General features: G+C 35.7%; 1 protein-coding gene across 1 annotated transcript in view; it reads left to right on the top strand.

Annotated features, from left to right (window-relative positions):
• The window catches only part of LOC146536945 (uncharacterized), a 183654-nt gene extending 169903 nt beyond the window's left edge, over nt 1–13751 (top strand). The window contains exons 17-25 of the mRNA XM_085189647.1: nt 1024–1298; nt 1744–1862; nt 2713–2867; nt 3417–3762; nt 4212–4413; nt 4662–4797; nt 5450–5576; nt 6062–6194; nt 6298–13751. Coding sequence (XP_085045773.1) covers nt 1024–1298; nt 1744–1862; nt 2713–2867; nt 3417–3762; nt 4212–4413; nt 4662–4797; nt 5450–5576; nt 6062–6194; nt 6298–6919 — 2115 coding nt within the window. The 3' untranslated portion in view covers nt 6920–13751. The remainder of the gene's footprint in view (nt 1–1023; nt 1299–1743; nt 1863–2712; nt 2868–3416; nt 3763–4211; nt 4414–4661; nt 4798–5449; nt 5577–6061; nt 6195–6297) is intronic.
• The last annotated feature ends 2029 nt before the right edge of the window (nt 13752–15780 follow it).

Consider the following 15780-nt stretch of genomic DNA (forward strand, 5'->3'; position numbering starts at 1 on the left):
ATGGTTGTGATGAACACGCAGGAAGCTGTCGGGTTTATTAGCTCGTACAAATTACGTCAATTAACATGTTAACAGATTATCTAAAGCTAATGCTATTAACGTCGCTTGCATCGATTAATAATCATTAATTAAACAAAATACACTATATCCCGAACACATCACGGAAGGCAGAGGGAACCTAATGTCAAGACACTCCGTTCCTCATCATCCGCTGAATTCTTTAGGCATTATGTGACAGAACTCAACACCGCCTTTAGCCGGCCATTAAATAATTAATAATCTAAAAACAATACATCCAGCATAAACAACAATTAAAACATCAACACTAAACCCAATAAGGGCTTCATTAAGGGCCATACAGATCCCAGAGTTGTTGATTAACAAATGTTTGTAGATAACCGACGGCTTAATATTCCCACTGAGAGCCTCGTATGTGACAATGTCGATGATCTGAGCGCTCTTGAGGATACCTTTGTCTAATAACTTACTTGATATTTCGTATAATGTATGTAGACATACATTTGTATGATTATATTTGGTTTTGGATTTGTATGGACGTTGTTTAAGTAGGCTCATGACAGATTTAAATTAAATATTTAAATAGATTTAACTCAACACGAAATACCTTCAGTCTTCAGCGGAAAAAGGGTAACAGAAGGGTTACCCTTACTAGGTAACAGAGTATCTTAACACTAAGTTCCCCCTGCCACTACCACTAAAATCCTTAAAGAAACTAGTTTTCTTTGTTTTTTCTTTGGTGAAACCTGAAATCTATTTGGTATATACGAGAACCAGTCATAATTGAAATTGAATTATTTATCAACCCACTATTAGTAATAAGCTTCCCTTTTCAACTTTTATTCAACACAATAAACATGCTTATGCTGGAGGCATTACGTATTGAGTGGCGGAATTCAACATCGCACTTTACCCCGACACCAACGAAGAAGTTAAAATTTGAAATATTTCATTATATCCCTGTCCCAGGACTGCAATAGCAATTAATGAAAATAGTAATTTCAGAAAATATACGAGTTACAAAACGCAATAGTAGACACGGCGGCGATGAAGGACAGTCTAGACCACCAGTACCAAGAGTTCACTGTTAAATCCAAGCAAGTCCGAGAAGACAGTGCGGCTCACTTCACCTTTACTCCAAGTTCTGGATCTGATGAATGGCTCCTAACTTCCACTGGAGTGGAACTGGTGCCTAAGACTGGGAACGCTTCGGTGGTAGCCGTTCAGTACCACGATTTGGCAGCTCGCTTACCGTCTTTGAGGAGATCCATTGAATTTAAGTATGTTTTTTGTTTCCTTAATAAAAAACGTATAAATATTTAGACGTCGCAAGATTTTAAACGTCACATTTGGTTTATTTTTGGTACATTTTTATGTAGCCATTGTACTGAAAATGTAATTGATAGGGTGATGCCTTTTTTCTTCAGGGAATTAGCAGGTTTCCTTTTTGAATTGCAAAAATCTACTATATTTGCCAATATTGCTATAATTATTTAAAAAGCCTAATACTAATTTAATGCTTTCATTTCATCTTAATACCGATAATTTTAGAATATATTTTTTATAATTTGTTTTAATATGTTTTAAAATTATTTCTTTAATATTTGTTACATAAATATTTATTTTAAATTCCACAGTCATTTACATATAATTTATTATAATTTGTTTCTTTTTTGTTTATTTAACACCCACTATACCGTGGGCGTACAGCACGTCGGTTTCCAGGAGCGGTCGCGAGGTGGAGTTCCAGTTGGCGTCAGCTCAAGTGCAGATATCAGCGAGTAGGGACGACGCTCATACTGTCACTTTGTTGTTTGTGCATTACAGAAATTATACTGCTATAGGTAATGTTAATTATAGGTTATTTCTTTTATTATATATTATTATATAATAAAATACTTACGAGTTTTTCTTATATTAAAAATATAGTTATCTATATATATAAAAGGACTTGTCCTCACTGACTGAGGTAAGACGCACGCACAGCCGTAACCGCTGTGCGTAGAAACGTTAAATTTGGACAAAAGTTTACTTTCGTAATCTGGACATCCACTAAGAAGGGATTTTGAAAAATTTTAAACCTAAAGGGGTGAAACAGTGGTTCAAAGTTTATATGGAAAAAAATTTAAATCGGCACCGATTTTTATAAAATTTGAAATTTAGATTTTTAAAAGTATTTAATTGAACACGTGTTTCATTGTTTTCTAGAATTCACCCCCTAAGGGTGTAAATAAGGGGTTGAAAGTTTGTATGGAAAAATCTTTAAAACGCCACCGATTTTTATAAAATTTGAAATTTAGACTCTTAAAAATATATCATTGACCACATGTTTCATGGGTTATTAGAATTCACCCTTAAATACGCAAGCGAAGCTGCGCGCGTCCGCTAGTATATTTATATAACTATAGTGTAGAAAATAAGGATCTACCAATAAGCATCGACATTATTGTTTAGTTGTTCTAAAGATTTCTTCAGACTTTTAATGTTACGTAAAAAAAATATTGTAGAAATATTTTTATGGGTAATAATGTCAGCATGGATCAGTTTAACATAGCAATTGAAATTATGACGAAATATTTCTTTTGCCAAAGAGAGAAAATAAACAAAAGTTCTTCATATAACAACATTACCATAATATTAATTTATTATTCAATCACAATTAAATAATAATTGCAACTAATCTTCTTCTCTTAGGTTCTAAATTAGCCTGTGGTCTCCGAACCCCCAGTGAACCTCGGCTGTGGGTGACTAAGGCGTGCGAGGTGCGCGTCCCGGAGCCCACGCACGTCGCGTGTCGGTGTAGAGGACTTGGCACTTACGCGCTGTTTACTATTGCTAGATCTACACTGGTGAGTATATATATGTATATTTATATGAATAATATGTGTGATTGTAAAAGTAACTGGTTATGGGTTCGATCCCCACATGAGAAAATAAATATTTATATTTTTTATTTTCTCGCTCCGGTATCGAGGCAAAGCGCGTTGATTTTAGCCACTCAAACACGTTTCCAGAATTTCCTTTTAGGTTCCTTCTGCCTACCCTTCTGTGTCTGGGATACAGCGTATAGTTGATTTTGTTTTGTTTATGTTTATGTTATACATAAGTACACACTGGTGTTGAAAGTGTCTAAATTTGTGGAATGCCAGGGCGTGTGAAGTGGGCATCCTGAAACCTACTTATGTTGTGTATAGACGTTGTATATTCTGGGATGATTGTGCGTAATGTCTAGTCAGATGAATAATAAATTTAAAATATATATATGAGCTTAGTTGGGCTCTACCACTCGACATAATTTTACTTATTAGATGATAGAACAAAAAATTTCATGATTTTTATAGACAATAAGAATCAATAATAACGTTTTCTAAGAAAATAATGTTTCCCCGAAAACACAGACAGAAGCGGAAAAAGATCTCCGCGGCGTGGTCAAGATAACGGTGGGCGTGGGCGGCGCCATGTGTCTGGTGGCGGCCGCGCTGCAGCTGCTGAGTCTGGTGCCGCGCCGCGCCGCGCGCCTGCCTGTGCTGCTCAAGGCGGCCACCGCCGGCGCGCACTCCGCCGCCGTGTTGGCGCTGCTCGAGTGCGACACGCGCCAGGAGGAGGCCTGCCCCGGCGCACTGGGCTGGCTGTGCGCGGCGTGCTGGTGCGCGGGAGGCGCCGCACTGTGCGCGCAGCCCCTGCTGCTGCAGGCCGAGCTGGCTGGGCGGCGCCAGCGAGCGCCGTCTGTCGCCTTGCTTGCTGGTTAGTAAGACCACTCTACCGACTACCTACTACAATTCTAATCCGTAAATTGCGACCTTATTGACCTATGACGACACATCGGGCTGGAACATCTGTAAAACCTTGATAAAATCGATAGATTGAGAACTAGATATTATATGTTACATAAATTTTCATCAGTCCGTGTTATAAAGACTAAATGTGATAATAATAATAACATTGACAAAGAATACACACATATATCAACAATATAATTTCGGAAGCAGGTACTGTTTAATTATTGTATTTTCTAGCTGCAGAATTACAAAATATATGAAGTAACATCAAGTACACAAATGTCTCACTGAGGGGTGACAAAAACGAGAAAGAAGTTAAAAAATATATAAAAATCTTTGATAGTCTAGATCTAGAATTTAGATAGTCTTTTAAGACAACAAAACTTTACAATTGTAAACAATATTTTTATACAGGTGTATGTACACTGGCCGGTCTGACAGCGCGCCTGTGGGGCGGAGCGCCTCTACAGCTGGGGGCCGCCGCGCAGGCCGTGTGCGCGGTGAGCTGCGGGGCTCTCGCGCTGCTCTGCCTAGCGCTGGCGTTGTGCGCCGCGCTACGGTTACGCAGTATCACGCATAAAGTGCCCGCTGAACGGCGGACGTTTCTGAGGGATAGGTAAGTATTTTTTTAAACGGTATAGTGTGATGCTACAAATTAAGTAAAAGTTCTTGTAATTATTTTTTTAGTTAGTAGAATCTAGTGTTAAGACACTCTGTTTTCCATTTTCCGTGTAATTTTTAAGTTATTGCTTGGTCTTATCACCAGAGTAATAAAATGTAAACGATTTATCCGGCTGAGTGGGAATGGAAACCACTCTCGTCGCGCTTCCAGTCAGTCAGATATGACACAGTATGTGGTTGCAGGGCACGCGTGGTGCGGCACACGCTGGCGGCGCTGGCGTCCACGAGCGCGGCGCAGGCGGCGGGCGTGTGGTGGGCGCAGCCGGGCCCGCGTGCACTGGCGCACGTGCTCGCGCTGTCCACCGCTGCACTCGCCAACGTTAGTTACATATAAACACACTCTATTCAATAACATACCATTACAAACACTTTTGAATCATCAATTTATATGAAAATATCAGTAGCGACAATTCTACAGGAAGCTACTAACCAGTTCGGATGACAGTTCTGCGATTGATATGAGATTTATACTCATACCACGCCTGAAACTTAGATTTAAATAAATTTAATTAAATCAATTTCACGCTGTATCCCGCACACAGCAGAGTACGCAGAGAAAACCTAGTGTTAAGACACTCCGCTCCCCACGACACGACAAATAAATAAACATAAGTAATAAAATTCCTAACATCAAACCTGCGTAATTATTTGCCATCTTCTGAACACACCACACCACAGCTCATCGACCGTACTGTACGATTCGCACTTGCAATAGCCTATTAAACACCCTCAGACCGCAAGATCTCCACACCTTCAATTTACTACTATATATTCTATTTGTAATTATTCAAGCAATCATTTTACTGTATTTTTTTTATAAAATTCATCATTTACTATTGTTAAGATTTACTGACAATCTTATTTAAGTAAATTTTAAATGTTTAGATTTCGTAGAGAAATTTCAACAATAATTAAAATTATAAAACTTTATAGTAGATATAACTAAATATACTCTTATAACAATAATCCAGGGCATAACAATGCTGGTGTGCTACGTGATAAGAGACGAGCATTGTCTTCAATCAGCGCGGAGACTCCTCTCACTACCGTCGAGTAGAGACTGGCAAGAGTCTCCTGCTGGGGATACTTCTCTTAGCTGTAAGTTAAATAAACTAAATTTATTTTTATTTTTTATAAATATTTATAAATAAGTATAATATTTCATAACCATTTTTAGAGGCTAAAGTTCCAAAAGTTACGTTAAATAACCTTAACATTACGATGTTTTGCCACAAACAAATCCATTAAATAAATCACAAAATATTTATTAAAATAAAATCTGTGACAAAATCTGTGCTTTTTTAAACGGTTTTTTTTATTTTCATTAAGCCATTGCGCCACGGCGCAGGGGCACACAGTGTCACTGTAATCACGACTGGATGCGGGTTCGATCCCCACTCGAAGAAATGCAATATTTATTTAAATTTATATTTCTGTTTCTTCGCTCTGGTGTCGAGGCAAAGGGCGGCGAAAGTGGAAATCGGAGTGTCTTAACACTAGTTTACCTCTGCCTGCTGTTTGCAGGATATAGCGTGAAGCTGAAAAAAAATGAAATCATTTAAAAATGTCTCGTTTCAATACAGTGTATATAAAACAAGGCGGAGAGGTGGAAAGTAGAGGAGGTGCTGGAATAATTGAGTCGACTTCGTCTCCAGTATCTCCGATCGCCTCATATTGGAGGGCGCCTGGACTTGAGAGTCCTACTAGAATGCACAGGTACATCATCATATGTATGTTAGAAACAAAGAAAACTTTTAACAATTGCACGTCAAAATCTTTGAACCTGACTTACCAGATTTTATCTTTTCTCTCCATACAGAAGACAGTCAACACCAGACTGTCGAGCAGATATCGTCAGATGTGTCGAATACAAGGACTCACTACTAAGTCCATTAAGATACGATAGACACCACGTGACCACCACTCACGCGATATGCGATCTCATACCGCATACCCCCCGGAACCCCCAAAAACCCCACATACCTTTAAATTCCTTAAAACCTCACAACCCTCAACCCGAATATATGGCCCGAGTGTGCTTGGAACTTGGGGTCTTAAGGACCCCACCAGTCGAAACACCATTACTAACGTGCTCAGTAGACTTCGAGCCCTTCGACAGAACAATCGACACGTCAAAAGAAGCTTGTACAATATGCGTACAATCAAATCCAGACGTTTCAAAAATAACTTCACCGCCAATAAAAAGCTGTTTAAAAAAAACTAAAAAAGATTTTTCGTCGAGCACTTCCTTACCATCAATGGATGTGATGGACAAGTCCAAGTCAGACATAGAAGAAGTCAACAGAGAGTGGAATAAAGCCTACGACTCTCCTGACACAGACCGAATGCTGAACAAAATATCTAATGACCTGGATTTCCTTCTAAACAGGACTCAGGATAAAAGTACGAACTTAAGTCAAATAGAGGAAGCCCCGACTTAGGTAAAAATCTAGGATAATAGATAAATAATTTAATAGAAAATGGTAACAGGGGTGCGTTTGTGTACATATTATTTTTATATAGTGATATAAATTGTAAATTTCTTATTCGTGTATATAAAGAAATTGCAGATTTATCGATGCGTGGTATATACGACAATTTGGTTTTTTTTTTATATTTACAGGAAAAATACTTATGTCTAATATAGAGCTTGTGGTGCTCAATTTTGAATTAAATTTAATTTTCGATTTTAAGTTACTTTAATTTTCTCGTAAACTTATAGAATATTATTAACTTAATTTTATTATTAATTATAATTTAAATAATTATACAGCCTACAGAGTACGCTAAAACGTATAGTAAATCTGCTACGTGTGATATATTATAAAGACGTTTCTAAATAATTTATTTATAAAATAAACTAAACTATTTAATAATAATTCATTTAAAAAAATGTTTTTGGTGCGAAATAATAATTAAAATAACTAATCGATAACAGAATTTCTGTCGTTGTATTTACACATTTTTATTTAGGTATAGCGCCATTGTTGCAGATTCGAATTCCGTTCAAAAGAATCTATTTATATTTAATATAAAATTATTTTCATAATCTAAATAATTGGAAAAAGAGCATGGATTCTTTATAACCCATATATAGAGCAGAGTGTTCTATCACTAGGTCTCTCCTTCAGTCAGCAAAATAAAAAGAAACCGTACCATATAAAACAACTAATACATTAAAAAAATCAAGACAATTTAAGAGCTCTCTTTATAGAAAATTCGAATATTTATTTTTAAGTCAATCATTTCAATGTATAAACTTAATATAAGCAAGTGAATTTCAAAATCCTTGTAAATTTTATTAAATAATAGTAATTTGTAAATAACTTACTTTTAAGAAAGATTTTTTTTAAAAAAACTAAATATTTTTAAGTATTATTTCTTAACTATTACTTTATTCTAGAAAAAAAAACAATCACTTTATCTTACAAAGGCTTTATCTCATGTTTTAGTATCTTTTTCTTTCTATAATTAAATTTTAAATATCTTTTTTTAATTATTAACCTTTTTAATTCATTTAAATTTTTCAGATGCTAGTCAAATTGTATTTACACGCAATAGTAGACCGCTATGATATTTTAGTTCAAATTTATTTACATATACAGAATCTATGAAAAATAAATATTTTTATTATATCTGTTATTATTTGGGTTGTGACGATGCACAGCATCTGTGAGAGGGCGCTGTATACTTCCCTTTGATTATCCAATGATTTACACTTCCGGTTGCTGTTTTCGACCAATCAGCGATTCGCCGGAAGTCACGTGGTCCCAGGTGGTAGGGCGCCGAGACGTTGTAAAGGCGACACTACGCTTCTTACCTCATAGCGTCGTTATTTCCCAATAGAGTAACATCGTTTAAAAGTGAAAGTGCTGTGGTAAGTGTAGTGTTGGAGGTGGAATTTCTTCACGTCGTGAACCGGATTTCTATATCGGGCCTACTCCTGGAAGGCCTCCAGCAAAGAAGTACATCCTCGTCAGAGAATTTTCTTTTGTGAAATTCAAAGGTACAAAAATGGACAACGGGTGAGTCATTTGAACCTCTTGTTTAACAAGTATTTACATGCATGTAATACTGTTCTATTGCTTGGTATCATATATACCAATACAGTAGTGGATTCTGAGCTTTACCGAACACGGCTGTGTTATAACCTACAATAAGGTTAGGTATATGTCTCAGATTTTTAGCAGTTGTGGCCCAATTTTATTCAGCTAACGGGCATTGCACAAAGCAAGAGGACTCATCGCTTGTTTAACGCTCTTGGAGACGTTCTCGGCATAATATCATGCGATGTAAACGGAGTTTACTAAATAAATCGGTTTTCACCGAGTTTACTTAGTTGTATACTATCTATTAATATACTACCTACGTTTAAATGCGATAAATTCGTTAGGAGCGTATCCTGAGCGAGTTATCAAATATATAAAAAAAAAAAAAAAAAAACTGTTCTCATCATATATATCAGGGAAGCGGATTATTTAATAGTTGCCAGTTGTTAAAACCAGATGGCGCTGCCTGTCACTCTGACGTGACACCGATCGATGACAATCAAAAGTGGGATCGGAACAAGCAAATGAGGTGGTTGGGCCACCTCATTCTCCGACATATATAAAAAGTCTGTCTATTTTTAGATAATCTTTTTTATTTATTTGTAATAGGTTAATTACTAACTTTGTTGAAATGTTACATTCGCTGGGAGCGTATCCTAAGCGAGTTAACGAACAACAATGGATAAATCTGCGTGGGAGTTTCTTTTGGCTTCTTTCGACAATTGCAAGCGAATACTCGGAAGAATTATACACAAGGATTCGAAGACAATTTCGAAGCCTGGCAGGAAAAGTGTTTCAAACACGGAATATCGGAGGTTCCTTTTCTCAACCCTGGAGCAGTGAGGATAAAGCAATTGTGGATTTGCTGCTTTTTCGTGGTTACTGCTATCGCTATGAACATCATAACATTTAGCAATGGGCGTCATAGTATTTAGCAATCACGGGATCTTCTGTGTGGCCTCTTCGGCAAAGATTCTAGCCAGTCACCTTATCTTAGTTGCCTTAAGGGGGACTCGGGCTATTACATAAGGTATGTCCAATTATTTAAAGTGCATTTATCCGTACATTAGAATTTAAAAAAGGTCGGTACTATTTTAATTAGAAATGCTCTCAATTGTACGGGTAGTTATAAGGAGGCTGCCTCTGAGCGTATCGGAGGCAGTGGCTGATGGTTTGGGCTCCGTAGGCCCTTCCCGGTTTAATCGCGGGAATGCATCTAGCCATTTACCTCCATGCCACCAATAATCCTTTTCCAAGATTAGTTGAAGCAGTTAGACCTTCGTCAACCGTACATGCATCAAAGAAATTGAGAAGCATGAGTTGAGTATAAAACTCTAGCACATTTAATTATACATTAGCAATTGTCAAGTATCGGCGCATACCGGATATCGGTAGTATGGGGTGAGAACCCGCCGACTGGTAACACAAGCCCAGAACTTAGTACAAGGGTATTGCATGACTGTTAATAACTTTATTTAAATGTAACCGTATCTTTCTGTATACATTGTGTTGAGAAATACGGAGCCTGCGTCTGGGTATATCGGAGACGGGTGTAGATGGTTTGGGGGCTCTGAAAACTCTTTTCGACTTAATAATGAGCATTCTCCATATCATCTCTGGCTTTATCCAATAAGAATTTTCAAGCGGTTCGAGAAAGCAAGGATAGAAAACAGTTCGACTCACGTTCGACAAAGCAAACCAATAGGAAATTTTCTAATAGATAATGAAAGGTTTATCAAAAAAGAACAAAAAAAAAAAAAAGTTTGATATATGAATTGTTAAGTAATGGATAAAAAGAAGCAATGCGTCTAAAACTAAATTAGAAACTGACTAAAACAGTCGGTTCAAGTCCACATAAGTATTATAAGTTTCATATTTGGAAAAAATAGTTAAATTTGCATTTAAATAGAAGGAAACGTTAATAAGAAGCAGGAGAAAGAGGAAAAGAAGGCAGTTAAATAATTCAGAAGGGAAATCAAGACCAAATTAAGGTCGCCAGTTGGGCCTATCAAGCAGTGAATTGTATTGTATTACGACCTTTTATTACTGAAGTTGTCAGATATGACAAAATATGAAATGCGAGAATTACAGACAACCTTTTATTACTAAGTTGTTGGATACCATAAAGTATGATACACAATAATATTACAAAAAGACTATCAAGAAGTTTAAGTCTTTGTTGTAACTTTGGTTCCAAAGCTGGGGAAAGCTAATGAAAATAATCGTCTTTATGGAACATGAGGGCTGTGTAAGGTAATTGTGCTAATTATTACTGTCAACAGTCTTGTTATATAATGTCTACATATATACTTTGGCGATTGCCACGTGCGTAACGTAGGTATTCCGCCGCATATTGCCATGAGTTTTGCCTAAACTGAACCTGGCTAGCGAGGTATACACGTAGTCACAACACCAATATGGCGGAGAGCATGTTGGATGTCTACGACATCATTAAGTCCGGGGAAATCGGACGTTTAAATTGAGTACATCTGTATTTAAATCGTATATTTTGACACTGAAGTTGCTCCTAAAAGCGAATTTCAGAGAGTGAACTATTGTAGTTCTAAAATACAGCTAAGAAGCAATAATTTAAATATTATAAAATTGATAATTTGATATGTAAATGTATAGTAGTATCAATTACTTATAACTTTATTACACTTTGAAGAATGATATAATCATTAGTCGGCCTAAATTTTGGTTGAAAAACGAATGAGCTTATATACTCACATTTTCTAACACGTCGTATGTCAAGTCCAGTTTTCTTCAAAACTGTACCTAAGTACCTGCATACTTATGATCCCACATGACAAGGTTGGCTAGGAGAGAATGCTTTTAGCGTTAAGCCCGCCTTTTGTACATTGTTTATTTGTAATTTTGTGCAATAAAGTATATATAAACAAATAAATAAATAAGTAGCAGATAGGATATTCATATCATGAATGGTCGGACTGGTTGCAGTTCTGGTGAGCATTCATTGATGCTTTTATGAAGTTAATACTCAAAGTGTGTGATGATGGTATCAAGTCTTAAATTTTACAAAGGCGTTCAAAGGTTTGACCAGTTTAACTCTGAATTGGAACATATTATTGGGCTAAGTACATAGTATTTTGTAGAGCATTCTATTAAATGCTCTTGTGTTATTAATATATGGTACTAATATCTCCAATTACAAGGTAAAGTTAACTCTGGTAACTACTTCATCATCATCATCAGCCGGTCCTCGTCCGCTGCTGGACGTGGGCCTGTCCAATGGCACGCCACTGAGCTCGATCTTCAACTCTTCGCATCCAGTCGTTGCCCGCCACTTTACGAATATCGTCGCCCCACCTGGCGGACGGACGTCCTATATTATTACGCTTGGCGAGGCGTGGTCTCCACTCTAGAACGCGTCTCTGCTTACTATAAATTTATTATAGATGTTAGGAAGCGTGGAGTCGGTTGCCGGTTCTATCTATGACCTGCTGTCTGAGCCGGAGATAGTTTCCAATAAACCGGACGACATTTTCATTGGCATTTTGATCTTGCTCGTTCTTCTAACATCATATTTCGATTAGAAATATTTCGATGAAACAGGTGAGACCTATTGAAAATTACGCTCTAGAGACAGTGGTGTCATCCGAAGAAAAATGTTTTTCTAGGTTCTACATTAAGAAACTAGCTAGACCACCGGAAACGGGCTACAAAAGGTAACAATTTTGTTGTCTAATTTAGAGGTGAGGCTAAGCAAGGGCTTCATGAATAATAATCGATACTTATATAAACAGGTTATTATATCAATATCAAAAGTGAGAACATCTAGCTTATTATTTAGACAGTTATGGAAGCTTCCTTTCCTACTCGTGCTTATCAGCGAGTTGCGAAATATCTTTCAAAATTTGTTTGTATGCAGATTATAAGTAAGTCTAATAATTGAAGTTAGATTATTTTGGCTCCGCTTCTGGCAGAGCGATTATCAATTGAATTAAAAAATTAAGCAATTTACAATTCTTTGTTTCTCAAATTGCTTATAAATAAAACAATGTTACTCGTGTTTTTTGTTTTTCCAGATCAATTTATCTGAATGTATCAGAAGCAATTTATACAATCATTCTGATTTAGATCACATAGCGTCGTGCGTGGTCACCAGGAGTTATAAACACGTCTCTCACAGATGCTGTGCATCGTCACATCCCAAATAATAGTACAAGTTTTACATAACAATAAAACTTGTATTATTGTGGAGAGACGATGCACAGCATCATTTTAAGGCTCCTGGTGAGAATCTGCTATGAGGTAAGAAGCGTAGTGTCGCCTTTACAACGTCTCGGCGCCCTACCACCTGGGACCACGTGACTTCCGGCGAATCGCTGATTGGTCGAAAACAGCAACCGGAAGTGTAAATCATTGGATAATCAAAGGGAAGTATACAGCGCCCTCTCACAGATGCTGTGCATCGTCTCTCCACAATAATACAAGTTTTATTGTTATGTAAAACTTGTACTATTAAGTGTGATATATTTTCTTTATAATACGAGTTTAAATAACGTGACCAGACGTCCCGTTTTTTGAAATGGCACGTAAATTCGGTCGATCGAATCACGTTTGGCCGCAATTGAAAAAGCCAAAAGCATTCAAAATATTTAATAAAAATTGCAAATTAAAAGGAGAAAATTGAGCAAAACAAAGAATGGTCACGTTAAGTATAACAAAGAATAAACAGTATTAGAGTACAAAATAATTTAGTTTTTACATTTTAAAACGAAAAAAATGAGAAATTGATATATTATTAAGCTTGTGACGAATATTGTATTTCTATAAAAATGTAAATGGAAAACTAGTGTTGGAATAATGTTACTACTGTAATTAATTTAAATTTGTTATTGAAAAATCTTAAATATAAAGAAATAACAAATACCTACTACATATTAGAATTAAGAAACAATATTCGTGACAAGTGTATTTTATTTTTATTTTAAATGTTAATAACATAATTATGACAAAAAGTATTATAAAAGTTACCAACGCTCTATTCATAAATAATAAGTAATATTTTTTATTGTTAACCTTTCAGTATACGATTAATTTTAGTTTTATTAAAAAAAACTTTTAGTTTTATTTAAATAATAATAGTATTAAATTTGTCCAAACCGATGTTAATAATCGATGTTAAATGTAAATAAAATATGTAAATACGTTAGAAACGATTCTAAGCGAATTATGTATACATTTTGGGTTAGATCAAGTACAATATATATTTATTTACAAATAAATACAATTTTTTACTATTTATTTTAATTGTTTCATTTAAATTTACTTTCTTACTTATTCCTGACTTAGGGGCTGACCCAGGACCTATAAGGATAGTGCTCGGTCTTTGACACGTTGGCAATATGCATTTCATTCATGGAGAATGGTTATGTAACGCAAATGCTGCAGCTAGAATGTATCGGAAAAGATACCAAAACGTTGAACGTCATCCCGATTATCGTGTATTTCGATTTTTCTCTCTTCAACAAAGAAGTAATCCAGCAAGTGTCGTACCATTTCGGAATCCAGATTAAATGCGCCAACTTTTAAAGTTACTTGCAAAAACAGTGTAGTACATTTTTTTTATAGTACAGTCGGTTAAAGTTGGGTGTAGTAAATATTTTGAAATTAATGTTTGGCAAAACCACCACATTTTATTGAAAACTGATGCAGGTATGTTTCAATCTTAAACTGTAATTCACAGAAGGGTTACTCATGATTACATTACAGAAAAAAAATGAAGAAAGAGTAATATTTGTAGTCTTAGGACTTGAAAAATCATCACAGGGTGTCGGTTTTTCCGATATTTTTTTAAATCAATATAATATGAGAAATACATGACACAGATTTTTTTTTATATTTTTCTCATAACTGTCACGACTTAGCCTATCACCTATTTTCGTTTTATCGATGACTCCTGGGACACCCTGTATATATATATATTTAATTTATAATATAAACTTATCTTAAAACCTAACTAATAAATAAATAAATGGAACACTTCCTAGTTGCGACTAATCGCTCTTTACTAGACCAAACACTTACGAATTGAATCTAGCTAAGTGCATGACAAGATAATTTAGCAATACGGTATTACATAGGTACATGTATGAGTCATTCTATAATTTCTTAGTGTTAGGACACTGTTCCCATTAAGACACTACCGTTCCTCATGTGCGTACTCTGATATAAATTTATTATATTTCCATATTAGTAATTATATGTTTACTTACTTATGGGAACCTAATTATTATTTTCAATAAAGTATTTTAAATTAAATATTTTTAATTTACAATTTACAAAACTATTGTTAATGTATTTTATTAAAATCGCATTTGTGGCGTAGGGGCACAAAGTGTGACTGTAAACGCGACGGTTGTGGGTTCAATCTCCACTCGAGGGAATGATCTACTATATATCGATATTTCATCGTCGCTCAGGTACCAAGGCGAAAATCTGGTGTTGAATTCCGCCAATCAACATGCAATGCCTCGAAAATTTCAACGGAAAGTCGGGAACGGATACGTATATCCTATACTAGATTCCCTCTGCCTACCCTGCTGTCTGCGGGATACTGCGAGAAACTGAAAAAAAAAATGATTTAAATTTATTCTGTTTCAATATAGCATCATCCCACCTATTGATTATGTTATACACAGTATAGGATTCATAAATTCAAATAAAACTCAGGAGAATGTTTATATTTCTGATACAGGTGTTTTTACAGTCTGCTTAGATAATTTTGCTTGCGTTGGATTTCGCATATAATATTTTGTATTTGGTATTTATAATAATATGACGTCATAATAGTATATCCATACCTATATTATTGTAGGGAACATTACTTATTCAAAATTAATATTAATATATTTACTAGAATCATCCGGACGCAGCGCATTGGAACAATTCAAACCTGTTCCGAGTTTTTTGTTATGCGTGCCGTAGGCTGCTAGTCAAGATCGCCACGTTTAAAGAGTCGGCTAGAATCGCTTGCGACATTCACTTGTGTATCCATTGCTCTCTTAGCTAGCATTCAATTCTCAACCTTAACTTCTTGCTATTACGTGCTAGTTTAGCTTGTATTTTCTATTGGTATTTATTTAAATTTCTTTATTTCCTTCTGTGATCATTTTCTCTTCACGTATCTGTGAGTTAAATAAATTTGGACAATTTCTCCACAAAATTTGGATTTTTAATTTTACTCATTTAGTGTAAAATAAATAAGATCATATTAAATAGTGGTA

The sequence above is a fragment of the Heliconius melpomene genome, chromosome 8 (assembly GCF_056956725.1).
Source record: "Heliconius melpomene rosina isolate 202511_hmr_F chromosome 8, ASM5695672v1, whole genome shotgun sequence".
Classification (NCBI taxonomy): Eukaryota; Metazoa; Arthropoda; class Insecta; order Lepidoptera; family Nymphalidae; genus Heliconius; species Heliconius melpomene.